Genomic DNA, 27661 nt, shown 5'->3' with positions numbered 1-27661 from the left:
ATTTTTTCTTTAAGGGTTTAATGACAACAGTAACAGTAACTGCAGTTTCAAAGAAAAGAGTCTTCTAGTAACCAATGTTACAGGACAGCTGAATATGCCATGGAGAAGGAAGAAAATCACATTGAACAGTGCTTTGTCCTGATCTATCTATTCTAATGCTCCTAAGCCTTGCCCCTGTTGAAGAGTCTGTTTCCACATTTCTGTCATAAATCTGGGTTTTAAAAGCTTAGTACTGTATATTTGTATTGGGATTTATATATGTTCAATTCCAAAGCTATGTTAAAGTAATTAAAAAAAAAAAAGACAGTCTACTCTAAATCAGATTACCTGCTTACTAGGTTTACTAGGTTTACCAACAGCTAACTAGATTAGCTGTTTAGAGTTAATTTCAGTGGAAGAGCTGTGGGTGTTTTATTACTACAAATGTATTACTACACAGCCAATTTCTGTCAGCGTGGATTTCAACTCCAATGTTTCAGCAGTTAGCAACACTTGTGCTTTTTCTTTAAACAAAATAAACATTTAATAGTGTAAGTTAATGGACCTTTCTTAGAAATGAATGCCATACATTGTTTTGAAGGCAGAAAGATGAGGACAGAGTGCCTCCCTTCCAGTGTGTCTTGCCCAATGGATGCACATTATCATCTGGTTTGCCTTGAATCAGAGCTGCTGTACTTCAGTTTCAGAATTGAGAGAAGCTACTTGTCATACCTGTCATTTCAGTGTGTAATTACTCAGCCAGATTGCTCACATGTCCTTGTCCACTCAGGCTCTGATTTGCTGTCATTTTACCACTCACTCAGCCTAAAGAGTATGAGACCAGAAATCTAATCTCTGTCTGCTCACTGCAAAACAAAACAGTGGAGTGAGACTACAAGTACACTTCACAAGTTATTATTCATATGCAAAACCACCAGCAGGGATATATGAAATCAAAGCACAGCAGTTTTATAATGCTCTGAGATGGGATTCAGTCCTGTTAGCTGGAGTTTCTGTGTGAGTTTCTGCATGAAAAGTGACACATTATTTGATTTCTGGTGGAGTCTGACTCTTGGGTCAAAGCAAAGCTTTCTGGTACTACCAAGGCTGTGAAGACACATCTGTGGAGATTTTTATCAGATTGCTTGGTGGAAATTGTGTCCCCCTTGCTCATTGTTTGAGAGGTGTGTTTTTACAGATATGCATTCAAGGAAATGTGTCTCTGTGCTTCATACATGTCTTTGCTGTGCTGAAATAACATTTTACTACTGAGTTTGGTTGTTGCAGTTTTTGTCTGCCCTAGATGAACCTTTAGAGTGTCTGAAGGGTGGAATTGATTTAGAAAAGATTCAGGATCAAACTTTCTGAGAAGACTGTGCTGTTATGGACAGTCAGGTGGTTTCTGCTTTCCTGTGTGGTGTTACTTGGTGAATATTTTGGTGCCTGCCTGCTTGCAGCCCACCTTTCTGCCCCTGACCCTGAGGCACAGCTGAGACCAGCACAGGTCCATGTGCTGAAACCCTGATTTACATTAGGACTGGGAGGGAAGGCAGAGCTCAGTGCTCACATGCTCTTTTATAGGAAAGCTTTAATTAATTTTTTAACAGGATTTTGGAGGATAGGATACATTAAGGAAGGCTCCAAAGCAGATGTAATGTCCTGGTTCATTATATTACAGTGGAAAGTTTTGGTGAGTGGGTGTGTTAAAATATTGTACGGTCACTTGCAATGCAGAAAGCTTTCTGTGAGCATAGTCTTTTTTCTGTGCTTGAATTGTTTTGCACTCAGATCAAAAGCACTTTACTTGGAATGCTTCTTGAAATTCGGAAAAGTACTGGCGTTTAAAAGAAAAGAAACCGTTTTCACACAGAACAGTACAAAATAGTGTCCAGGTGGGACTTGGAGTGTTGGCACAAATGACTTTGGCACAATTGACTTTCTCTATTATTGCTCAATAATAGAGAAAATATTTAGCAACTCTGGAAAAACTTCCATCCAAAAGTATAGGCACTATACAAACATGAACTTAGTACATGCCCTTATGTAAGGGAATAGTCCTATAGAGGTAAACTTAGGTAAAGGAAGTTAAATCATGTCAGTGTTTTGTCCAAGTTTGCTGTGCACAGAAAGTTTTGGGAGTTGTACCAGAGGCTAAGTGGTTTCAGCAGGTTCAGTTCCCTGTCTTGGTTGTTGTCATAGGAAGTGCCTGTGGAGCAGAAATGCTCATCTTTAAACTACACAAACACAGCATTAATATTAGAACTTCAGAGTTTAAGGGAAAATATTCCAAAAGCTCCTCTATAAATCTTTGACAGAGTATTCGTTGCTCATTTTTCCTTCACATGCTAGTGGTATTCATCACATTGGGTGAATCCAAAAAAGCACAAATTCTGTCATTGCCATCTACAGACCAACAAGTTTATTGAGTGATGAGCAGTCAGTTACCTGTAGTAGCAAACCCTTTCCAAGCCTCTTCAGTGTCTTCCCCTTGAGCAGGTCCTTTTGATACTTGGAGATCCCCTGTCAGCTGTACTGGTGAGGAAGGATCAGTTATCTGTCTTAGATAAGACAGGGTTTAACACTCCATAAAGGTCCAGCTCTTCAGCCCACAGAATTAGCTCAGTATTTGCCATATCTGAGTTTGGAGGAAGTTTTGCTTTCAAATTTTTTTATCTATTCACACTCCCTAAAGGAATATCTTAATTCTCTCCTGTATTGTGTATCTCCTCCAAATGAATCTGAGTCATGAGAGAGAGCTTACAGTGCAGAGTCTGAGATCTGGAGTTACCCCACAGTTAATCATCTCAAATGACTTGAAAACGATGGTATGCTGACTCTATTTAGGTGAGTCTGACAAAGTGCAAAGCTGTAATTAAGCTCTTCAGTCATCAGACTGCTACAGTGCTGTCAAGTCCAGCAGTGCTGAAGCCTTGTTGGGCCTGTTACTGTCATACATGTTACTGCTCTTTGCATGGTTTGGATAACCAGGTTCTGCCTTTCACAGAGGTGATAGAGACTTTATATTTCCTCCATTTGTTGACTTTGTGATAAACAAATATGGTCTCAGGCTCAAAATGTGGTATCAGACCAGTACGTAGCATGCATATCAGTGCTCATCATTGTTTTATCTGATTACAAAATATATATATGAATTTCAGCAGGGTGAAATCTCAGCCAATTTCAGATTTCTTCTATTTTGTGTATTGTTGAATTTATTTGAAAGAAGATCAGTCCCAGAGCTGGCACCTGTGTCTTATAGTAGAGGAGCTAAAGCAATCTGTCTCTGCAAAATCAAGGATTTTATTGTCTTTGTGAGAATGAAGGGGCAGGAATGCTACTGAATTTATGTAGGGAGTAAAAAGTTATTTACTAGGGAGGAGGAAACAGGTCCTCAACCATAGAGTTATATTTAAATATTAGAAGAAAATACTTGCACTGGATTGACATTTACTCATTGACTCCTTTGAAGGATAGCATATGCCCTTCACTTTCAGGAAACAATTCTGAGAGAGGCTTTTCTTGGGATTTGGTGTATTCAGTTTATTGCCAGACTTTAGCCAAAGCTCATGTTGATGCCTCATGAATCCATCAGGTTTCTGTCATTACCATTAACCTACTGAAAGTGAACAGCTATTGGATTTGGTGAATCCAGCTTGGTCTCACATCTTTTCTCCCATCTTCAGGGTCTGGAAGGCTGTGTTGGTTAAACACATTGCTTACAGAGTAACTGCTGCAGGCTGACAAGCTGCCAGCCTGGGATCTGGGAGCCCTCAGAGCTCCATCTCACACCTGCCTGCCCAGAATCCCCCAGTGAATGAGACTCCTGCACTCCATTCTGGGAATAGATCTTTCTCTGGCAATCCATGATTATATGAACAGACATAAAATTGATACCAGACCACAAGATGCTTTTTGAAGTTTACTTTGAATGGATTTTTAGTTATGCCTTGCAACTGATGAAAGTGTATGGCACCAGGAGAGGATGATAAATCAGCTTAAGACTGTCATTATTGTATACACCATTCTTCCCTTTGTCAAGATCATGGTGTTGCTGGTAGTCATGAAAACACAGGAGTTGGTTTTGGTGCTTTTAGACAAGAACTTGTGGTGGCCTTTTAAGTCAGTGGAAGAGGAGAATACACATTCACATGGCAGTCCAAAGCCAATAGTAACATCTCTGTTTGTCACCATCATTGTTAAAGCTCTCTCTGTCTGTCATTTTAAAACTAAAATTAATTGTTTTGCATGCCAAGTAATAATCTGCTCTCTCATGCCAGACAAGCTAGCTGATTTAAGATCTAATGAAACATTTACAGGAAATACAGAATCATTTTCTGCATGACATGTGGTAATCCATCTCAATCCAGTATCCCTGGTAATCTGCTGTGTATCTGCAGTGCTTCAGGATGTTCAAGCTGTCCAGAAAGATTTCTGCCTGATAGACAGTTTGCCCTTCAAGTAGAAAAGGAGGTACAAATTACTTCCTTATGAAGGAAAAGAAATTCTCAGATACTTCTCAATGGAACAAGAAGGAGCCTGTAATTTTTTTTTTTCCTTCTCATTCATTCTAAGCCAGAATAAATGCTTAGAGGAGAAAACAGGTAGGTTTAGTGGAACAGGGGGAAGTGACAGATTCCCTCACAGCACCCAAGATATCAGAGATCCTAAAGTCTCCAGTTGCTTGTTTTCTCCACTTTTATTTACCTCAAGATTATCAATGCTATGTGACCAAACAGTAGGAAGACTTCATCCTAAAACACAGGCACAGTAATGCAGCTGAGTGGAGGAAGGACAGTAAATTCCACATGGAAGATGAAGATATCTCACTGTCTCTTGGCATCAAAAGTATCTCCAGTTGTCCATTCACATAAGACCTTCCCAGCTCTCTGGAACATCTTCTTCAATAATTTTGCTTCTTTTCAGCTTCATATTTGCTGCCAAGGAATTGTACAGCTCCTTCTCATGAGATCTTTGTCACTCCCTCTGTAGATAGATGGTTCAAGCCCAAGGAGGGCCTGGAAGGTACTGGATGGAATTGGAGGGTGTCTACTGTAATGAACTTAAGCAAAAAAAATAAAATAAAATAAAAACAACCACTCTAAGAAAATCTGCCTTTACATGTAGTCCAAAGACATTTTTTCTATTAATAGGAAGAAAAACAAGCTGCACACATAATACGAACAGAGAGATAGTGAGATGATCATATGAAAGCACAGACAAGTCATTCAATTCGCTGCTTTTCAAGTGTTAAAGAGTAAAAGAGGCTCCATTTTTAATCCAATACTTAAGCAATTCCTTATTACTGTTTTCATGAGTTTTAAATGGTGTTTGTGAACTTTACTATGTTGCCCTCATATTATTTCCATGACTGGTGTCAACAGGAACCCACTGCTGGACATCAAGACTATAGAGGAAACCAAGCCTTTCCATGTTCTGTGTGTGGCTTTCTGCCCTTCTGACTGAGGTATCTTTTGCCCATGCTGTCAAAAATTTAGGTGCTTCTCTATAGTCACAGTATCTCCAAGACAGATGCTTCCTTCAGAATTTGGGGGTTAAAACCCTCAACAATTTGCCCAAATCTTCTGCAGCAGGAGTTTTGCCCAGGGCTGGAGGCAGAGCTGAGCTGCTTCCATCTTCAGCCCCTTACTTCTCTCTCTGTCCTGGAAGCTGGAGTACCACCTGGATGGAATGGATGGATCCTCACGTGGTGGCTCTGCCACACTGGATGTTCTGCTCTGCAGGGAGCCGGTGCAGGCTGTGTGCTGAGCCAAGGGCCAGCAGAAGGCACTGCTTTCTGTGGCTATTGAGTGCTGTCCAGGAGCAGGGAATGGGATCCTCCCCTCTGTCATGAATTCCTTATGTATGGTGCTAAGCTGATCTCTTGAATCAGATTTTGGACTGTGGTGGTTTTTTTGTTGTTGGTTGTTTTTTTTTTCCTCAAGTTCACAGCTGCATCCAACCCAGATAAATTACCAGAGCTGTTGGCCTGACTGTAGTGCCATGCAGCTGACAGGGTGCTCTTTTGTGTCACATGAACTATCCTAAAACAAACATCTCTCTGCAAGATCAGGTCTTAGGTGACTCTCACTGAGGACTCAAAAGCATTAGCTTACAGTAATCTGGAAGTGGATTTCTTGTGGACGTCTGATTTTATTCAAATATATATATATATATATACACTATTATACAAAGGGTATTAAAAAAAATGTATTTGTAACCATAATCTTTGAACACTTGATTTGGCAACTTTAAGTGCTGCTACTTATGTGTTTCACTGCTTCTTCTTTTGGTCCTTATTAGAAGTGGGGATGCAGAAAGCAGGTCTCCAGAGCTGTCCTGGAAAATATTTTTTATTGCAAATTAATATAAATAATATCCAGGTTGATAAATGCTTGACTGCTTCTGTCATTTTCATAATTACTCTTTAGGGTATTTGTGCATTGTTGGTGCAATGTAGCTCCTACTGAAATGGATGGAAACTTTGTCAGTGCCTGCAGCAGTTCTGGGTTGCACCAGTTACCACTTCTGCAAAATGTCTGTGCAAGTAAGGTTTGGTAACTGCACTAGCATTGTGACATTCCAGGCCTCACTTTTCATATGTTAAATTTAAACTCACATTTACAAATTATACATCTCAGATTTGTTGTCATAAAACACTACTTCAGTAGTTGTGGAAAAGGTGCATTGAGATTTCTGGAGCGCTGCAGTTCCTAAATATCAGCACTTCCATGGCAGTGTTTGGTTTCCCTCCCAGAGGACAAGGGAATTAGGCCCAGCCACTGACTGGACAGCCAGAGCAGTCCTGGCCTGCCCAACCAGCTAAAGGACAGCTCTGGTGAGATCTAGGCCAGCTTCTGAGAGATGTCTTCTGAAAATCCTTATCTCCAGTGAGGGCGATAATTTTTATTTTATTCTATTTCCTGTGAGTTGTTTGCCTTCACTTCTCTGTCAGAAGGGAGCTGTGGGGAGGCAGGCAGGTGGCACAAGGCCATGGGCCCCTGATGTAGGTGCTGGAGGAGCACCTTCCTCTGTTCTGTCACCTGCAGGGCTTTGATTCTCATGCTGGGCTTCACAGACCCATGTTTAGGTCAAGCTTTGCTCTTTAAAAGGTAGAAAAAAGAAGGAACACTTCTTCTCTCCTAAGACCTTTTTCAACCATCATCATAACAAAAATCCTCAAAATCTTTGCAACAAAAAACTGAAAAAAGTCTGTCCTTTTTCTGTACAGTTTTGATACCTTATTATCAGGTTCCTTAACAAGAGCCACACAAGCAGAGTACAGGACAACTTTTCAAATAAAAACTTAATTCTTTCCAATGTTCCCTTGCACCTAACAAGGAGCTCAATGCAGTTTGTAGAAGCTGACATTGTAGAATTTGCCTTTTAGCTGTTACCCCGAGCTGGGGCTGGTTTAGATAAAGTCCTGGGTGCTCTCTCCACCATCCATGGCCCATCCATGGCCCCTGGTGCAGCACTCAGTGAAAGGAACACATTAACAATGTGCCTGGTTCTCAGCTTGCCTGAGGGATGGGTTTGGTTCATCGTGGTTGGCAAGCACCTCAAATTGGAAATTAGTGTGCATGAATAAATATTCCTTTGCTTCTGTCATGATGAGTTATGGACATATTACAAAAATAATTATCTTCCCTTCATAAATCAGTCTGATAGTTAACTTTGGTTTGCTTGCTAATTCACTGTTCCTGCTAAATGTTCTTTGGTTTGGGTCAGATACTTAAGCCTAGGAATAAATCACAGCTCTAAGCCGAAATGCTTTTTGTTGCTGGGAAAGAAAAATAAGTCTAAAACCAAAATAGATGGCATTTGTAAGCAAATCAGCAGTGCAGTGATGGCCCTAAAATGAGGTGTTTGTATTAGCTGTTCTACCCTGCTTTGTAGGAGTATTTTTAGATAGAATTTTGCCTAATTTATTTAAAATTGTAATCACCATTAGTTTTAGGTGGGCAGGTTAGTGAAACAGATTTGTGAAGCTAGATGTATTCAGAGGTAAAATCCAGGAGAAAAAGGGAATCCACTGGTGCCAGAAGCCTTAGGGCATGTGAAACGCTCAGGTATTCTATGTGCATGTTGAACTCATACCCACCAGCAAATGCAAGTGAAGCACAAACCTTTTTAAAAGGAGAGCAAATCAAGCCAGTTAGAAGGAAAATGTTGTATTCCTGAGTTGCAAGGAGAAATATGTTGCCAATTCATAGTGCAACAGAGCTCTGGTGACAAGGGGCTGCATAATAAAGCGAGTCCTTGTGCGATAGTGCCGGCACACTAGCTGCATGTTCTACAGGAGCATTTTTTAGCCATGTTCAACAGTGTGCCTGCTATCACTCCTCCATTTGTTGAATTCAGGATGACCTTTGCATGAATAAAGTCAAATAGGATTAAGGCAGGAATTTTCAACAATGGGAAAGAGCAACAGATGTAGCTGACTTTGAACGTGGGAGGATTGTTGATGCACGGTTGCCTAAAGGGAGTGTCTGTGGTGACAAAAAAAGGGGAAGAAAAAACCCAACAATTTCCTAAAATATTAACTGCATAAAAGAAAAGAAAATAAATAGAAAACAATCCAAAGGAACTGAGTGATTCTGGTTTTTATTGGCATCAAGCTGAAGGCAGGGTTTTTTGATTCACTGCCTCCTTTTAAATCTATTTCTCTCTATTCTTTCAGCAGCAGAACTCTGTTCTCTGCAACTGTCACTATATGAGCTGTCTGAGGGGTTTGTGGCATGTACCATATTTTTAGATTCACATTTTTTTCAGAGTTCTTTTAAGGAAAACAAAAATTGAGTATACAGGAAAAATAAGATGTTGTTTTGCTGGAGAATGAGCCATTTGAATACAAAATCCAGATCCTGCTAATATTTTATGTTTTGATTTGTCCTGTGCAGAAGCATATAGATGGATCTCAAGTGAATATAGTGCAGGCACTCTGTACAGAGACTGTTAATAAAGGGGAAAAAAAGGTTAAAAATATGTTTAAAGCAAGAACCCTTTCTTATACAACTTAAGTAGTTTTATGTGTAATTAGATATACAAAATTTATTTTTATCTCAATAAAAAGAGGGCATGCAAATGTATTTTACTTAGTGTCATTATTGACAAGAGCTGTTTTGCAGTTTAGCAGATAATTGTGTTAACTCCTGAATGATACTTCATAGTTTGTAGTAATGAGTAATGCACAGAATTTAGATACCATTAATATGTCTAATTCAGACAAATCACTTTGAAAGGCATGTGTAGGTACAGCTTTTAAAGTGTGAATGAAATCATGTGCTCTGGCTCAATGAAAGGGATTTAAAGGAGCTAGCTAGAAACTAAAGCCATTAAGGAAATCACCTTGTAAATGTTAAAAAAAATATTGGTGAGCTTAATATATTAGCTCAACCTGAATATTTAAAAGCTTGATTAAACACTCACTGATTAAATGCTTACACCACTTTAAAGAGAGCTACGGTGTTGAGAGGGCAGTCTCTCACAAGGGAAAAATCATTTGGATTCAGAGGATGTAGCATGGTGAAACATCTTCTAATACATCTTATCCTGCCTCTCCCCATACTCCTTTAGAGCAGAGCTTGCTGGGGTGAGCTGTGGGTTCCCACTCACAGCTGCTGTGCCACAGGATACTCAGTAGTTGTAATATCTACCACCCCCAAAATAAGGAGTATTTCAACAGACACAAACAAACAAACAACCACCCCCTCCCCCCAAACACAAATAAAATCAAAACAGAATAATTACCCCAACCCTGCCCCACCCCCCACTGTTACCTGGGATGGAATATCTTGAAGAACACAGCTCTCCAGGTATTGCAAGCTTCATTACTGATTTTTTTTACCTTGGTTGTAAAGGTAAAATTAAACATCCTTGTGATGTTTAATTTTGAGACTAGCAGCAACTCCATATGCATGCCTGGCATCTTTAGCACCAAGAGCACATCACTGTTGCTGGCATGGCATGGATTAAAGCCCACTGTGGCCGTAGAAAATCACTTTTATTTCCCTGTGGGCTCAGTGTGGGGACCAGCATTAAGCTCACAGATGTGTACACAAGTGCTCAAATTGTGCCTGCACAACTGGGGGAGAGGCTGTCACAGGCATGCAGCAGAACCAGAGAAATACATTGTGGAAGAACTTCTGACTGAATGTCTGATGCTATTACATGCCTGGATTTTTGTAAGCATTCTTGAGACTTCATGCAGAGTCCACTGAAGGCAGGGAGAATCTGAGGTCCTTTAGTTGCCCCTCAGTTGTGTTCCAGAGCAGTGAAATCTTTGCACCCAACATTCCCTGAATGGGAACTGGGGCAGGTTAGAGTTAACTCCTTTTGTTGTCTTTTGTGTGTTGGAAAGGTGAGCCACAAGGAAGAGTACAGTCTCCTTGTCTTTGGCAGAGCAGCTAAAATCTTCATTCTCCCTCACTTCATCAACACCTTGGGACAAGGAACTGTAATCTTAAAACCTTGCAGGGGTCATGTTTCTTGTCTTGCTTCAATTCAAATACATCCTTAGAATCTCACTCAGCTAAACAACCTTTAAATTATCCTAAAATGTTATACCGCCGTAAATAATTATAAATAAAAGGAGTGTTCTATTTTTATATTCTTTTTTTTTTTTCCAATTATCAGCCTTGTGTTTCATGCTTCTGGAACATAATGAACGTAATTTTTACTTAAAAAACACATGGTCAGAATGCGTTTCTGTTACTTCAAGTAAGCTTGGGGTGCTTTTTATATATTGAGAGAGTGTATATTTTTTTTCTGTATGTGTATATAAATACATACAAAGGTATATATGTCATATGTATACCTTTATAACATTATATGAATATGGTATACATATATACCTTTATATATAACAAATATATGTTTATTATCTACATTCAGCCTTTCTAGAAAGTGAATTCAGACACCAATTAGATACAGATGGCTTAACAGATCATCATTCAAGTGTTTTACTCTAGATCTGCTTTCTAACTCAACCATATTCCATAACACCACGAGCTCTTTTCTTACCATGGCCAAAGTGCTCTTAGGAACTCTGTGAAAAGTTTTGTTTTTATCACTGTAAAGCAATGCTGCAGAATTGATGCTTTTCTGAAGTGCTCTCCTGCCCCTCTGTGCTATTGGTAAGTCATCTATCATGGTTGTCATTGGCAGCAGTGACCCAGTAACATAATGGGATTCAGTCTTTTACTGGGACATGGGTGTGTAGATCAGAACCCAATCAATAGGCTTACATGTAGAAAACTATGGCAAACCAAATATTGTTGCAATGCTCAGTGTGGTTATAACTGTAACCACAACTTTTTCACTCTACCTAAAATGCTAATGGAATATTGCCACTTGGATTTAAAAAAGGAAAAAAAAAAGACTAAGAAGATAAATTGCTTTTGAGGGGTTTTCAAGGAAGGCGTTTTCTCTGCAAAAGCATTTAGCTATTTTTACATTTCTTTATAGCAACAAGATTAGACTTTTATTAAAAAGATGTTTGGGGTTTTGCCTGCTAGAATTAGGTTTTCTTTTTGGACAGTATCCTTTCTTCTTTTAAGATTACATACTTACCATTGTTTTCAAATGTAGGACCAGAATGTGGCATAGGTGTGAGTAATTGGAAATAGTAGAAGATAATTCCAGTGAGAACCTCCACATTTTTGAAATGTTCTTCCATTTCTGGTCTCCTTGGATACATAAGTGCTTGATTTAAACTCACAACCTGTCTTTTTTGCAAGCATTTAAAGTATCATAGAACCCATACAACACATGGGACATTACAGGGTTTGCTTGAGAGCACTTTCTTCTCTTTTGGAAAAGTGTTTCCTTACTTTTCTGGAGGAAGCCAGTACTGTGACTAGTCCCCAGACAAATGAAATGTACTGCTCTGGATTTTGGGTCTTGCATGGGTTTCTGTGTTTTGGGTTTTTTTGAGCACAGATGAAGTGTAATTGGTCCTTTGTCACCTCAGTCTCACTTTCTCTGACAGTTGCTCTGCCAGCATTTCATGGCCAGTACAGAAGAAAAAGAATAAAGGAAGCAAGATCATGCAGTGGGCCTGTCTTCTGACCAGATTTTAGCAATTTCACGTCCTTTAACTCCTTAACATTGTTCTTGCTTCTGTCCCTGCATGACTAATGGACTCTGTGTGGATCCTCAAACAGGTGATCTGAATGACGCTGGAAAATTCGTATCTGCTTGGAACTATTTGAGAAATAGAGTCACATTAAAAAGAAAAAAAAGTTTAAAATGGGTTATTTTTATATTTATTGAGCAAAAAAGAGAGTAAGAGAGATCAAATCCTACTGTAGTCTCATTTTGTTTTGTCCTTCTCATCTTAAAGGATTCTTCTTAAAAACTGGTGATGATTATGGCTGTGAATTGTAGGTTTAGATACCATAAGAATTGGCCTCTTTTTGTAGTCAAGTTAGTTACAAATATGTTTCTTCTGTCTGACTTAGGACATAAAATACCTCTGTAGTGTTCCATAACATAGGGACAGAGATAGCATTCCTTAGGCTGCTTGGAGCTTCTTGGTTTGACTTCTGCTCTGAAGAATCTTCTGAACAGCCAGGCTCTACCAGCTGCAGAAGAGGCTTTGGGAGACCAGTGAGACCCACCTTGCCTACCTAAACTCCTCTTTTGAGAGTCCAGAGCCCTCCCCTTCCTGCTTCCTCCCACCCACTCCCAGACTTGCAGAAGGGATTGTTAAGTACCAGCACCCAACACTGCCAAGGTTATATGAACAGGAGAAAATAAAAATCGCTACTAAATGACTTTTTAGTGTTTACATGTGGTAAAGAAAAAAATTTCTGTGAATGTAACTCGTTGAGAAGCGAAACTGTGACTAAAGCAGCGTGCACACTATAAATTTATCAACTTGCCATTCTCCCACTAGAGCTTCAGCACTTGTGTGTGAGTGCTCTGTAAGTTTTATTGTAACTGTAGGAAAAACTACTCTTTGAGCTCCCCTCCTGTACAGCTTTAAAGGTAAGGTAGGTGTTAATCAAATGATGTTGCTGTGCTTTGTTCCCAGTCATGTCTTGGCTGATGCTTCTGCTGCTGAGCGTTGCCTAGGAGTGTGAAAAGCTTGTGTTTTTTAAGATGATGGATCCTGCACCTTTGAATAATTTTTAGCAGTTCATGTAGCTTGGAACTAATGCTCAGTATTGGAACAAACTTTGTAGATGCCACTGGAAGCTTATTTAGAGCAGTTGGCTAATTTACCAAAGTTTGGAAATTGCAGCTGGTTTGCTGTGTTACCAGAGCTTTCCCTTTACATTAACTTTCTCTTCCCTTTATTCTCCCCATTTCAAAGACTGTCATAATCATTTAATCGCTCGTTATGCAATTAGATATGTTGCTACACATTTATTAGCAAACTTACTGTCAGACTAGTAGTAATGCTGTAATTTACACTTCCCAAAGCATGGAAATTCCTGTGTAGGAATGAAGGCTCCCTTCTTTTCCCTCCTCCACCTATCCCGAGGTGCGTGTGCAGTGAAAAGTATTGCAGGAGACTTGAGATGTGTGAGTGATAAGTGCTCTGCATGTTGTAACAGCTGGACATGATCAGACATGTTAAAGATGATGTATGAGGCTCGTGTGAGTTTTGTGCATTTGTGCTGGCTGAAGATTTATCCTGTGTAGTTCCTTTGGGCTTCTCTGATAAGTCTCATCTCATCCCCCCGTGCAAGAGAGAGCAGTTGATACCTTTCCCCAGTGCTCCTTCTAGTAACTGACTGAAAGACTGAAGTCTTGTGGTGCAGCCCCTCTGTCCAGGTGTTCCCTAGTTCTGCCTGCAGATGAGTGTTTGGAGTCACAAGCTGCTCACACCCAGCACATTAATCATCGCATCATCTGGGGACCAATAGAGAACCTGGCAGCAATGCTTAGTTTTCTTTAACACACCATGTAAATGAAGTCCAAAAGGCAGTTGAAATGTAACACTTTCTTCCATTTGTGGAAGCTCAAAGGCGTAACTCCTCTTGAGGATTTTAATCCAGTGGACATTAATGTATTGGGGATCCAGTGATGTCATCTGCCTGTCACTGGGAGTTAATGACAGTTAATGCATGGATTAATGATTGGAACAGTGTTGAAAGACCAGGGAGTCATGAATCCATATCTCTGATACTGCCTTAGAAGTACAGACTCCAGTCAGAAATGCCTGTGGAGTTGTCTGTTCAGGAAAACCCATCAGGCCATTATCTGGGTCCTATGCTTATGAGTATTGTGCACAATACAGGTGTAATAGTGCATGCTAACATCCCTGTCTGGTTCTTCACATACCCTGTTGTGGCAGTACCCTTCTTTTCTCTCTCAGCTTGGAATACTCCATGTACGTATGAGCTGCAAAATTTGTCCCTCAAAGTTGAAATCAGCGTTTTGTCTCAAATCTTTTAATATTATGATATTTGCCATGTAACCTTTTGCTCAAAGTGTAATTTTTTTTATTTAAATCACAAAATATTTTTTGTTTAGGGAATTTAAACCAAGGAAAAAGAAAAAGCTGCTGAACAAATTCTGTAGTTCCAAATATCAAGCTAATTTTTAAAATGTTAACATAAGTGCTATATCGAATTAATGAAAAAAGCTGTCTCTGTGGACAATGTACTAATACTTAATTCAAAATGTTATGGAGTAGATCCTAGAGATCATTTAGGAGTTTTACATGTGTTTTAAAAAATGAAACCCAGAAGATCTGACTGCTGTGCATTTGCTGTAACACCCCTGGAACGTGGCTAACGCCCAATTACTGCATGCTTAGACTTGGATGGGAATTACAATTGAGCTGTAAAATATTTTGACAGTTTCCAACTGTTGTGTGGTTATTAGCCAGGCATCATAAGAGAATGAAATTCAGTGATTTGATTAGGTTTGTATCATGATCTGCTTAAACAAGGACTTTCAACATAAACATGTAGTGTAAAGTGTTAATCAGAGGCAGTATTTAATTATTACCAGCTTTTCTCAAGTTCTGCAGCAGAGAATTCCTCTCTCCCAAAGATTTTGATTTCTTAAATGCGACTTGCCATACCTTTATGCTTCAGCTTTTCATTTACAAGCTTTTACTTGTTGAGTGCTCAAAGCATAACCACACCAAATTTAATTTGTCGCATGAAAATTATGTGTGTATTTTTCAAGAGGATAGATTTGACAGTGTTGAAGCTAGAAAAGCTTGTGTTAATTACATATTATAAAACAAAAAGGATATTTTCATTTAACATGTATTTCTCCTTTTAGCTGAACAAGTCCTAGCAATTAGCAAATTTGAATAATGTAGGCATTCCTGGAAAAATATATGTTAAGCCAAGTGGCACTTGAATTGCTGTTACTTTTACATGTATTTTTATTTTGAAATTAAACTAATAAAGCAAAAATATTCAAACTGCATGCAAATTAAGCTCCAGATTGTGCTAGTCTTGTTATGTTCATTAAGCCATTGAATCCTTGAGTAGTGGCTGTTATTCCATGGGGACTATTCACAGAATAAGGTACTATTCAGAGAGGTAAAGATAACAATCTGCCTTCACACTGCTTAAATAGTGCTCATTCTGTTGGGCAACTAAAGCAAGAATATTCAAGCCTGTCATTCCTTCATTTTTCACTTGCTTTATTTAGTAATGCTTTTTTGTTTTCTGTGTTGCTTATGAGTGGTGCTTGAGAGTGAAGCATTCTGTTTCTGGTAGAGAAGGCATTTTCAAGTGTTGTCATCCTGTTTTTTCTTTAAAAACCCCTCTAAGGTAATCTTTGTCTCTCAGTTCAGTGTGTGACATCTCTGCTGTGGCTGAGAGCTGGTTTGGTTACCAGTGTTGCTTGCTGTTGCTGTTTGCCTGAATACCTCATTTCACCCGGCTGTAATTGGTGGAGTTTTTCTGACTCTTGTCCTGGCTTTGACCTGAACTCTCACCTTGCAGATGACAAAACCTTTGTAATGGTATCCTGGATTTGAAAGTGGCTTTGTGACTGTGGAAATGTGCTGTCTGGGAGAGAGCCTTCCTCTCTGGCAGTCCTCACAAGGAGCAGTTGGAGTGGTGGGCTTGTAGTCAGTAGCCAGTCTCCTAAACATCTGAGACAGCTGTAAACTGTTCAGCTGTAGAGTTTTTCATTTGGAGAGTTGTTAGTGGTTATTGAACTTCCTGTGTATTCAGATAGCTGTGTGCTGGGAAAAAACCCAAAATACACTGTGCTTTGCAAGATCTGATTAACATTGGGGAATTGGTGCATGAGTTGCTTATGAAAAAATAATATCAGAACCTCCGCACAAAGATTAATTTTTAAAATGGGAAATGGGTTTTTTTGGTGGGTGGTTGAACTGAGAGTCCAGTGTGAAGTGTTGCTTGGTGAGTATTAGGGGTTTTCCAGCTTCCTTCCTGTGCAGCCAGAGCATGGCAGGAAGCTCTGCCAGGCTCCTGCTCATGCTGGCAGCAGCCCATGTGAGCTGTAGGCTCTGGAGGTAAGAGACACACGTAATGTTGGTCTGAAGCACATCTGAAAGATCACTTGGGCTTTCTACTTGCACAAATGCTAAGTTCTCCTTTACAAAATGAACGATTTCTGCAACCTGTTGTTAAACAGTAATGAAGCATCCATGGCCTTCCCAGGCAGTCTTGAGTGCTTAATTTTCATTATACTGCATTATAGATAGCTCTTCCTGATGTCTGACCTCTAGCAACTAAAGCTTGTAACTTTCTTTTGGCAAACACTGGTCTGGGATGTGAAAGGGTTTGCTTTCTTCTTTGGAATTTTACATGCTTGATGATTTACCATGTTACTTTCCTCTATCGCTTGTTCATACCATAAATGACCTAAATGTGCTTCAGCTTTCTTAATGCTTCCCCCCACCCCCTGCAATTTTCTTTGGGCTCATCTTCCTTACACTCTGCATCAGGGAAAACTGAATGTAAAATTTTTGATGTGGTTTTGTTGATGCTAAGTGGAGTGAGAGAGGCAGTCTTGATCTTGCAAGCTTTATTCCTGTCTGTACATCTCAGTACAATGTTTGTCTTTTTCACAACAACCTGATGTTGTTGACTTTATGTTCAGTTTGAATAGACTGTTTTCCCTATATCCTTTTGTGAAGAGCTGTTACCTAACCAGTTCTTCCTTATCCTGCATTTATGTAAATGATTACTCCTTCCTATGTTTCACTTGCAGCTATTGAATTTCATACTGCTTTTTGCAGATCTTTACTCCTTTTTATGTGATTGGCGTTCTTGTGCATTCGATGTCCATCCCAGCTTCTTGTCCAGTGCATTGTTCACCTTTCTAATTCAGACTTGCACTGAACCTAAGAAATACTCTTGCAGAACCCTTTTCAATGCATATTTACAAGAATCACCTAAAACTAGTCTTGGGTGTAGTTTTCCTGCCTGTTTTGCACCTATATGAGTCTCATTAAGGCTCTGTTTTCCATGCTTCCTTATGAGAGCATCTTGAAAGACAATTAGAAGAGCTCAGCTATTTCTGTAATCTGTTATATGATGCTTCTCTACTCCCTGCTTCCCTCTTGCAGAAGGAACTTGGACTGCTAGTTTTGATTTCTTGATGACAAATTAATTTGTTACTAGTCTTCTTTTAACTTTCATATGCTAAGAAGGCCCTTAATTATTTGTTCCACCTCCTTTTCATTTGCTTGTCTGCATTCTTGCTATTTGTCCTTTTTCTTATGCTTTTAAAGGCTAGAAGGAAATGTAGTCTTTTCCTACACTTCTAATATTCTCCCCTATGTTCAAGTCTCCAAACTGACTATTTCTTTTGGTTGTTGTTTCATATTGGCTCTTCCAGGACCTTAGGATTGCATTAAATGTGTTCAGCTAATCTGAAAGCTTCTGATTTATCTAAGCTGTTTCCACATGGGGCTGAAATCTGACCTTTCTGTGTCTGTATGAGTAATGCAAGTCTTCAGCTTCCATCTGATTTGTACAATAAGGACAGATGTAGAAAAAAAGTACTGAGCATTTCAGATGTGTCCCCCATCATCCATGGACAGCTTCTCCTTACCACTGAGGAGGGAAGCAATACTTCTGTTAATTTCCTTCTCATGATTTTTTACATAGAGTCAGCTGTCAATGCAGTAGTTTATCAAGGCAAAAACTTGTTTCCATAAATTCTCACTTATCTCTTGCTGTCCTCAGGAGCTTTAAGAATATCCATCTTTATGCCTGGTGCCAGCTCATGGGTACCAGCAGCTCACAGGTACCAGCAGCTCAGGCAGGATTGTAAAATATACTTATTTTATTTTCAGTGTCAGCCAAGTGGAGTACTATGGCCTTCAGGGGTACTGTGACATCAGTACCAGGCTTAAAAATACTGAGTGCTCTAAGCACACCCAAACAGAGATTGTTTTCCTTTGTTGCTGCAATACCTGCACAAATCTGGCATCTGTGTTGTGTTCTCAAGTATTTCAAACAAAGATTTCTCATAGGTAAAGGCTAATGCTTCCATAAATCTGCCTATGGTTGGGCATTAATATAAATGATGCTGTATATTTACAAAATAGGTAACTATAAAGTTTTGAGCAATGTCACCTTTAATGAGCCAACATCAGAAGGTTGCCTGAAAAAAACATGTCTGTTGAAATGTTCAGAAGAGTGGGATAATGACTTGTGTTTATTTAATGGCTCTGTCAAAAGAAATTCCTGCAAAAGCAACAAGAGTTCACTGTTTTTAGGAAGAATTGGCAGTGACTCTCGTTTTTAGTTTGCCTTGTGCTTTCTTTTAGAAGAGATTCTTGTGACCTTTTCTGACAAGCTCTAACACTTCCATTGTTTGCTGCAGGCCTTTGAAATGTGGCAGAGATAGCCTTGGGCCCAGGGAGGTGCGTTTTGCTAGTTCAGTTCACATTTAACAAAGTTAAAAGCTTTGAAAATTGCTATTCCTCATCTGTGGTTTAAGTTGCTTAATTCTGGCAACCTGCCCAAAACCCTGAACGTTCCCATCGTGGCAGAGAGCCAGGGATTGTGAACCAGCAGCATCCTGGTAGCTCATCTGGGCTTCCAGCACAGATTACATGAGAGCAGAGCGTTCAGCCCACATGCCACCGGGACAACTGGAGGAAGGAAGGTGGACACAAGGAAACTGCCTGTCTTCTGAGAGCAGAAAAATGAGGCCCCATCCCTGCATGTCATCTGTTCATACTGTTACATTATAAATACGTGTAATCATCAGAGACCGAGCTCCGTGTTGGCTTCTGCTTAATGGTATGAGTTCCATAGCTTTTCTTGAGATTTTTAATTGAAAACACGGCGCTCAAGACAAAGATTATGCGACCTCAGGGAAGAGAAGCTAGGTGAGCCTCGGCCAATCCCTTTTTAATAGTTCAGTCTGAGAAGGAGATCACTGTAACTTTTTTCCTGGCTGTACTGACCATCAGGTGAAATTACTTCCGCATAAGTAACCAATTCATTATGTTGTCTGAGATTTGTTTCCCTTTTACCAGTTCATTAACATAATCTTCTCCTTGCAATTAGCTAATAAATTTAGGGCTTCTCAGCTTGGTGAGGTAGCTGCCCACACTCCTGTGCAGTCCTGTTCTTCTCTGCTAAGAACATCCACGGGGGAGGTTGTCATCTGGAAATAAATCGTCTGCCTCGCTCTTAATTGATTGCCATGAGCAGACAGCCTTGTGTCCTGTTGCGCAAACGAGGCAATTGTCCAGCAGTTGATGTGTTGTGAATTTTGGTTCTGAAGGTTTAGAGTTTAGTTCTGAATTCTTGGCTTCTTTCATCCTTTTAATCCCTGACAATGAAAACCAAACCAAAACCCTAAAAGACTCGGCTAAGAAAATGTTACTTCATTACTAGACAAAGTAAAAAGCAAAAGGAGGCTACCAGATAATTACAAAAGTTACAAAATTAAGTACTTAGCAGTAGCCTTTGTTACTGCAGTCTCTCCCATCTTTGTGCACTGGATGCCTGTAGGTTATATACATGTGCACATTTCAATTTTATGATGGCATACTGTAATTTTCTACGAGACCACTTCCTTGGTGCTCAGAGTAAAAGTAACCAGAGGCAGCCATCTGCAGGCTTGCTTTCATTTCTTTGTCCAGGTATGGTTTGGAAAAGCTCTTTCCAGACTCTTGGCCATCAAAATATATACCAGGCAACTGAAAACCCTTTTTCATTAAATAATCAGACCTATTTGACCAACTCCTAACTTGAGGTGTGTCCCAAGGATTTCACCTTCCACATTCAAACATGAGAGCATCATGTCAGCTCAGGCAGATGTTTAAGTGTTGGGTTATGATTGAACATGGGCTGGTTTGGTTGTGCCAAAATTAAACCTGTAAAATGATAAGCAATTTAAAGCTTATGCCTAAGGGTTTTGAGATAAAAGTTTTTATTTTATTGCATATCCACATTAGCTGTAGGCACAATCAGAAGAGTGAGGAAGGCGAAGTTTTAAGATGTCTGCTGCTGCTGAAACCTGGAGGTTACCTAAATGCTCATTATTAATCATATATAGGAAATAAATTCGGTGTAACTTGTGTCCAGCAGCTGGGTTTTCATATCTCGTTCATTTTTAGGGACAGTAGGAACCAGAGACATTTTGCACCATGCAAATAAGGAGCACAAAGTTAAAGAATGTTCTCCTAAACAGATCAATTTCTTTATCAGAGTAACAGAATAGCAGAACTAACATTTCTTTCAAGGAAATGTGTATTTTCTAATACATGCATGATCTTCCCTTATTAGAAGCAAAGAGCAATGCCACTTGTATTTTGATGCGTCATTAAATTGTAACCTGCTATGTAAAAAATACCTAACTACCCTAAGTAAAGAACATCTCAGCACAACTGGGTCATGAGGATGTTTTCTCCATTTTTGGAATAAAACAGAAAGCTGTTCCATTCTATCTTTGCAGACTTTTTCCATGTTGTATTTGAAATTCCTGATACCACTTCTTGACTTACACCCAGACTGTTCCACAGCCCAGAATAAACAAAATTGAATGCATGTTGGACATATACAGACCTTGTCAAAGACATAAATTCTATTAAATGAGCCATATTCAAATTCTAATACTCCCAGGCTAATGGGACATTCCTATGGGTGAAGTCCTGTGTTGTTTAAAAAACAAAATTTTAGAATATCATTTTGAGGGTATAAAGTTACCTGTTTGACTGAAATGTATTTGTTGTCTTGCTTCTATTGCACCTTTATACAGCTTTTCAGACTGTTCAGTTCAGCTGAGTTTCCTGGACTTCTACATCTAGCCACATGCTGCACATTTTCACTCACCTACTTGTGCCTTACTTTCATTTACCTTACCTTGCATTTTAATGGTTGCACAATTTTCTGTGAGCCCAGACAGCGTCGTGGTTTTGATAGGGGTACGGGAAAATCCCTTTTATTTTGCTCAGTCAAATAAGTTAGAGGCCAGTGTCTGTACTTGCCTCTTGAGGGAAAAAAACTTGCTTGTTCATTGTTTGTAGGTCTTCCCTATTCTGACTTTCAGCCCTATCTCAATCTGAGAGAGCTCAATCTGAGCTTTCTCTGCTGCAGTTAATTACCAGTCCTGGGTGGTTGTCTCAGCTCCTTTCCTCTTCTAGGAGTTGTGTTCATTCATTAGTATAAAACCCAAACCATGTAAGTGTTCCACCTAGATTACAAATATTTTTTTTTCCCTTACTCCTCTCAGCATCTTTCTCTTATGGGCTTCAACACTCCTGCTTTCTTTAAACAACTCTACCTCCATGCAACCTGTCTACAAGCCTTTGAAGTCCTCAGACTGAGCCCCTACAGTCTTCATCCTGGCTGTGTCACCGTCCCATAGCCCCATGTTCTCATCACAGTTCCAGTCTTGATTTTCTTCTCCTGAGTGTTGGGCTGTGTCAGAGATGCAGCTCAACCCTTGCTGTGTGAGCCATCACTGTGCCTCGTGCTGGGTTCCTCAGAGCAGCAAAAACAGCTATTTGAATATTTTTAAATGTGGGTATGCAGCCTAATACTTGAAGCTATTGTCCTCTTGTTAACATAATGGTCTGATGGGATAATCTCCCAAGAGAAAAAATGCATACACTATAAAACATATCAGCTGAGCTTCCAGAATGTGTAAAAAGAAGAATAGAGACTTCAGGGCTTTTGTTGAGTGTGAACCAAAGATATCCCGAAGCCAATGCTGACTCCAGCTGATAAATCCATCCTCACGATGCTGTGTTTAGATCTGAGCCACCCTGTGAGGGACGAGCTCTGGAACCTCCGTGCTCGCCGTGCGCTGCTCCACGGCTGGACAGAAGCCAGTTGTGTTGGATTCCATGACCTGTTGATCAGTGAGCAGCTCTGGCAATCTGCTGTGGATATCTTGGCCTTTCTAGTGGCATTTCCAGCCGAGTTCGCAGGGACTTTGGCTTTTGAGCTCAGAAAGGCAAGTTGTGACTGCTGTGTCGTTTAGAAGAATTGTGTAGTCAGTGCTGAAAAGAATGATGTAAGAAAAAGGTTATTAAATTTTCATTTCATCTGATTAGTTACTACCAATCATGTAGAGCTAGAAATAGGCACTTGGTAGTAATTGTGTTTGCACCGAGGCAGTAATTAATATGTCCAACATACAAATATTGAAAGAAAATGTTTTGCGTAATGATTTTTCACACACACATGAAAAAGAAACTAAAACTAACATTTGTAAACTCCTCTGAAGGCCTGTCAAGTGCTCACACACAGTTTTGCCTTTACTTCTGTATTTCCATTGTGTCTATAGTTGAATGCTTTTATCATAGATTAAATAACGAAAGCTTTGACGCAGGTGGTGATTAGGAGCATAACATTGTCATGGTATTAACTTCACCTTTATCAAAAAACATGGACTAATAAGTGTGGAAAGAAAACCTTATACAATTTCTGCTTTATCAGGTAAGAGAAGAGAAGATTGTACATGTTATGCACGTTATGCGTGTCCTAAATCTTCTGTATTCTGGAAAAAGTGCTTTTAGAAAATCTAACATAAGTGGAAAGAAAAACACAGAAAAAAGCTCCAGATTTTCAAGGATTCTGCAGTCTATCTTTTTAAGCATTGATAATTTTAGAATGCATTTTTAAATGAAGTATGAAATTCTGCCCAATTTATTGGTTTACTACTTTTGTATTTCCTTCTGTAAAATCTGGTTTTAAATTCAGTTACATCTGCAGTTTGTTAGATAAGTAATTTAAATGGCAATATTGCCTAAGGCAATTTCAGTGTTAACAAGAAAGTGTTTAGGTGGTGACTGGAAAATTTACCATTTTTGTTGAGAGTTTCAGCAACAAGTATTAAGCCTTTATAATTAACATTTAATATATCTGGTAAGTAGTGCTCTATGATTTGAAGAAGTAGCTTTTTGCATTAATAATTTGTTAAAATATCACTTTTCCACTATTTGATAATGTTGTTTTAGTATTTTTCTCTCATTGAATGCATCTCTGAGTAGTGCTATTTCCATGTCTATCGCTTATAATTGCAAATATATTTTAAGTAATGTAGCACCTTAAATTTGTTACTAGATTAGTTACTAGATTTTGCTTCAAGTTGTAAAGAAAACAAAAGAAAAGCACCATCTTAATTACTTCACTGAATCTGGAGTAACAGCTCCTATGCAATATTTGTTTCTCTGATTAAAATCTTGTGCATGGTAAAGTTTATAATTTATTGCTGCTTTTCCTTCCCTATTTTGTATATCCCTGTTAAAGCTGTTAATTCAGTGTATTTGGAGATATTTGTCTCATTGTTAATGGATTTGTTCATGCTGATTTGAATTGTTGACAGGATTACAAAACCTAAGCACTTTCTAACAAGTTATTTTGTACATATGATGTGGAGTTTAAAAAAAATAATCTCAGCAAGGTATACCTTTTGCACTTTGCAAATGAGTTAGCAGTGCTTCTGGCTGGTGAGGAGGTAGTGTGTTTATGCAACAACTTTTTAGGGCTGATTTGACAGTAAATGAAAAATTACTTCCCCAGCTCTGCACTTTTTTTTTTTCCGCAGAAGCAGTGAAAACAAATGAGTTGATAGCAGCTAATTGCTGAGCACTGACAGGCTTCAGTCAAGGGGGGGCATCGTTGGTCTTTCACAAATAGACAATAACAAGTAAATCCGTTTGACCATAAAGTGGCTGTGATTCAGTAAATTACTTGCTCTTAATTTGTCTTAATTTGGGAACTCTCTAGCTCTAAAGTGCATCAAGAGCTTGTTTGTTTTGTATATATGCTTTAAATGATATTACATTGAAAGAATAGGGGATCTCAGTTCTTTCACTGTAATTCAAACATAGGATTTACATCAGTCACATTCTGCCTGTTTGATTAGATCTAAGAAGTTTTTAAAGTGACAGTATTTTTCTAGGGAAGTGTGTATGTCTTGGAAACAGCTGCTGCAATCAGAATGCTGAATTTGAGGAGCAGCGGATAGTCTGACAAATGCCAAATGCCTGAAGTGTTCTATTTTATTCCTTGGTTTATGCCCACAAAAATGTTACTAAAAGAGTCAAAATAACTTTTTTTGGAAATGGTCATTATTAGCTAATGATGATCTAATGGTTGTTAGCTAATGACACTTGTTAGAAACCACCTTCTGATAAGAGTTTTCATCTGAAATTCCTTTTCCACATAGAAAAGCTGAAGCCTGGAAGAGGCAGCTCTTCGGGTTCAGTTGGAAGTGGCTGTTCAGAAACACAGTGCCATAATTACCTTTATGCAATTGCACAGAAGGAGCACCAAAACTCTCCTCTGGAGCCTGTACCAGAGGAATTCATCAATCCTGTGTCATGACTTTGATTGTGAAAGGGCTCATGGGGATGCTTTTCCATGGCTGCATCTTGGGAAGTGCTTTCAAGCCTGTGTGTCACGGGCTGTGCAGGGCTGTGCCGTGTTTCAGCACGGGTGTTTCCACTGGTACAATTCTTGGCCTCTTCCCCTGTGTACATCTGGAATCCTGTATATCTGCATCCTTGGGAGACAAGTGCCTAGGGCAACAACTGTAGATAATAACTCGCGATTTGTGTCTTTTGCAAGTTACAGTCTTTGTAAACTGACAGCTGTGAAGGACCTAAACTCACATCAAAGGATACAGATCATCTAGTTAGGTCAATTAATGTTAATTCTCATCTTCCATTAAATTCTTTTATCTTCTCTCTCTTTTTTTTCTTTCTTTTTTTTTTTCCTCTCTCTTTTTTTTTTTTTTTTTTTTTTCCAGCCAAGCCCAATACCAAGTCCTGTTTTGGGGAGAAAGCCAAATGCCAGTCAGTCATTGCTCGTGTGGTGCAAAGAAGTTACAAAAAACTATAGGGGAGTGAAAATCACCAACTTCACCACGTCGTGGAGAAACGGTTTATCCTTTTGTGCAATATTACATCACTTTAGACCAGACCTAATGTAAGTTGTATACTCTTTGCCTGCATAAGCTAACTCTTATAGAAATACTGAACAATTTTTTAACTTGAAAATCAAATACCAGTGTGTTTTAGGTGCTGAACTGTTTTCACCCTTTGCTTTCAAGCAGGGAACCATCCTTTCTAAGAAACCAGATTTATGAATGCTCAAACTTTGTGACCTCTTTGCTCTCCCTTGTTGCATAAACAATTATTTCTCCCCTCTCTGTGATTTGTTTTTCTTCTTCTTAATCTTGTACAAAGAACTGACTTCAAGATGATTATGAGAATTGCGCCAGTGTTGAAATGAGATGAGAGGAATAAGCTCTTTGTATGCTGACAAGGACGGATTACCTCCTGGTAAATTTGGTTGTCAAGGCTGGCCTCTAGTCCCTGCCTTAACTTCTTTTTTAGATGGAGAGCTTCAGGCAATGAAACATGTAATCGGTGTTTATTTATTTATTTATTTATTCCTTTAATTTTCCACACTATTAGTTTTGTTGATTGAATTGCTGTGAAATTGCTAGTTACTGTATGATATTATTGTATGTCAAATTTTTAGATTTAGTTTGTTTTAAAACTGCTGCTTTTATCAAATACTGTATATACCCACTGTGCCATTTTCCCCCTCAGTGACTACAAGTCCCTGAATCCTCAAGACATTAAAGAGAACAACAAAAAGGTAAGAACTGCCAGGCAAAAAAAACAAAACCCAAAACCAAAACCATAGCCTCAATTTTGACTTCACTGCAGGTTTTTATTAATTTTGGGAAAGTGTGGTTGTTTTGTAAGGTCATAACTGTGGCTCACAGAAGGTGTTCGGCCTCCCGCAGTTCAGATCGGATGTGTTATTGACTCGAGTTTGTCATGGCTTTAACATTCACAACAAGTGCAGGGCTGGCATTACAGTTTAATATTTGTATGGCCTACATTAAGTGTGAGAGCAGAGGAGGGGCCTGGCCAGCCTTCTGTGGGCGCTGCTCTGTTTTTTCCAATCAGCCACGTAATTAAAAGAATGAAAAATGCAACAGCTCTTGGACTGTGGCACACAAGGCTTCTCTTGCTGTTGCTTTAACAAGGCTCTGGGAGCTGGGCACGGTTGATGTTGTTTTGATGGTGATTGTTATATTTTTAAAGACGGAATTTTACACCTACTCTTACAGTGCATCAGCTGAATGCAGTAGTGTGCACAACATGGGAGGTTTAGGATAAAAGGTGTTGACATATTCCTTTACAAATAAATTAAATGCTAGCAAAATAGTTAATAGCCTTGTGCTGTGCAACTGTTTTAAACCAGTCTTTGTAGGTGCAAGATGTAAAAAGTTTCTCTGGAAGAAGCAGGAATTCAGTTTGGGGATCACTGGAAGACTGTTTATTTCTGCTCACTATTTTAGAGATGTTACAAGCTTCAGTTGGGCCCTAGGGACGTGTTTAGAAATTACAATTTTCATGTGAGTCACTGATAATAAAATTGTTCCTGAAGATCATCTGAAAATTGTTTTAAATATCTGCCTTCTTAAAGCTGTGATTTTATTTTTATACTGCTTTAAAAGGCACTAAATTTAACTGGGATGAAGGTATAAAAATATACTTTAAATAAATTACCAAGTTCAATATTATATAGCAAACATATCTACAATCTAGTATTATTTAGTTACATGGAATTTATGAAAGTGCTTTATTAAAATTCATTTTGTTTATATTTTAATGTGCCTGCACACTTATGTGTTAAACAGGGAGTTACTTGTCTTTAATTTAGTACTTAAGTATTATAAATAATGAAATATCTCTGAGCAGCTCCTATCTAATGAGTATTTAGTTGATGATATTTTTTTCATAATAATAGGAGGACTTAGAATGACCTAAGTGGATTATCTGTGGCATCACAGTATTTTCTGTGACCATATGTTTTTGTACTTCAAGTTTTGTTGAGCGTCTGGCCTAATTAAGCTGGATTATAAAACAGAAAGAATAGATTATTAATTAAAAACGTTAGCAGTATGATCAGTCATCTTTTCTTTGTGAAACTGTGATGGCAAACAGTGAACTTTTTAGCCTGACTCTAACAGGATATAGTTCCCAGCACTGAAGAAATAGTGATTGTTATTATTGTGCAGTTTTTTTCTTTCATCACTTTGCCAGCCTTTGCCTGACAGCTACCCTGAGTATCTCAGTTGCTTCCTGCAGATTTATTTCCTGGTCTCACACAGTTCTGCCAGATAACCCCGTGTGCCCTTGGTTGGAGTGAATGCAGCACTGCCAACAATGGCTGCCTAGAAATTCCATGCAGATATGTAACACATTTGACAATGATTCCTCCTAACCAATTAA

General features: G+C 39.0%; 1 protein-coding gene across 14 annotated transcripts in view; it reads left to right on the top strand.

The window, feature by feature from the left end:
* EHBP1 (EH domain binding protein 1) overlaps nucleotides 1–27661 on the top strand; it is a 206588-nt gene that overhangs the window by 101286 nt on the left and 77641 nt on the right. For all 14 annotated transcript variants that reach the window (XM_063152355.1, XM_063152346.1, XM_063152349.1 and 11 more), the window contains 2 exons: nucleotides 25156–25334; nucleotides 25964–26012. In XM_063152355.1, coding sequence (XP_063008425.1) covers nucleotides 25156–25334; nucleotides 25964–26012 — 228 coding nt within the window. The remainder of the gene's footprint in view (nucleotides 1–25155; nucleotides 25335–25963; nucleotides 26013–27661) is intronic.

Source organism: Melospiza melodia, chromosome 3 (genome assembly GCF_035770615.1).
Source record: "Melospiza melodia melodia isolate bMelMel2 chromosome 3, bMelMel2.pri, whole genome shotgun sequence".
NCBI classification, from domain to species: domain Eukaryota; kingdom Metazoa; phylum Chordata; class Aves; order Passeriformes; family Passerellidae; genus Melospiza; species Melospiza melodia.
The sequence above is the reverse complement of the archived record's forward strand: the minus strand, read 5'-3'. Positions and strand labels throughout refer to the sequence as shown.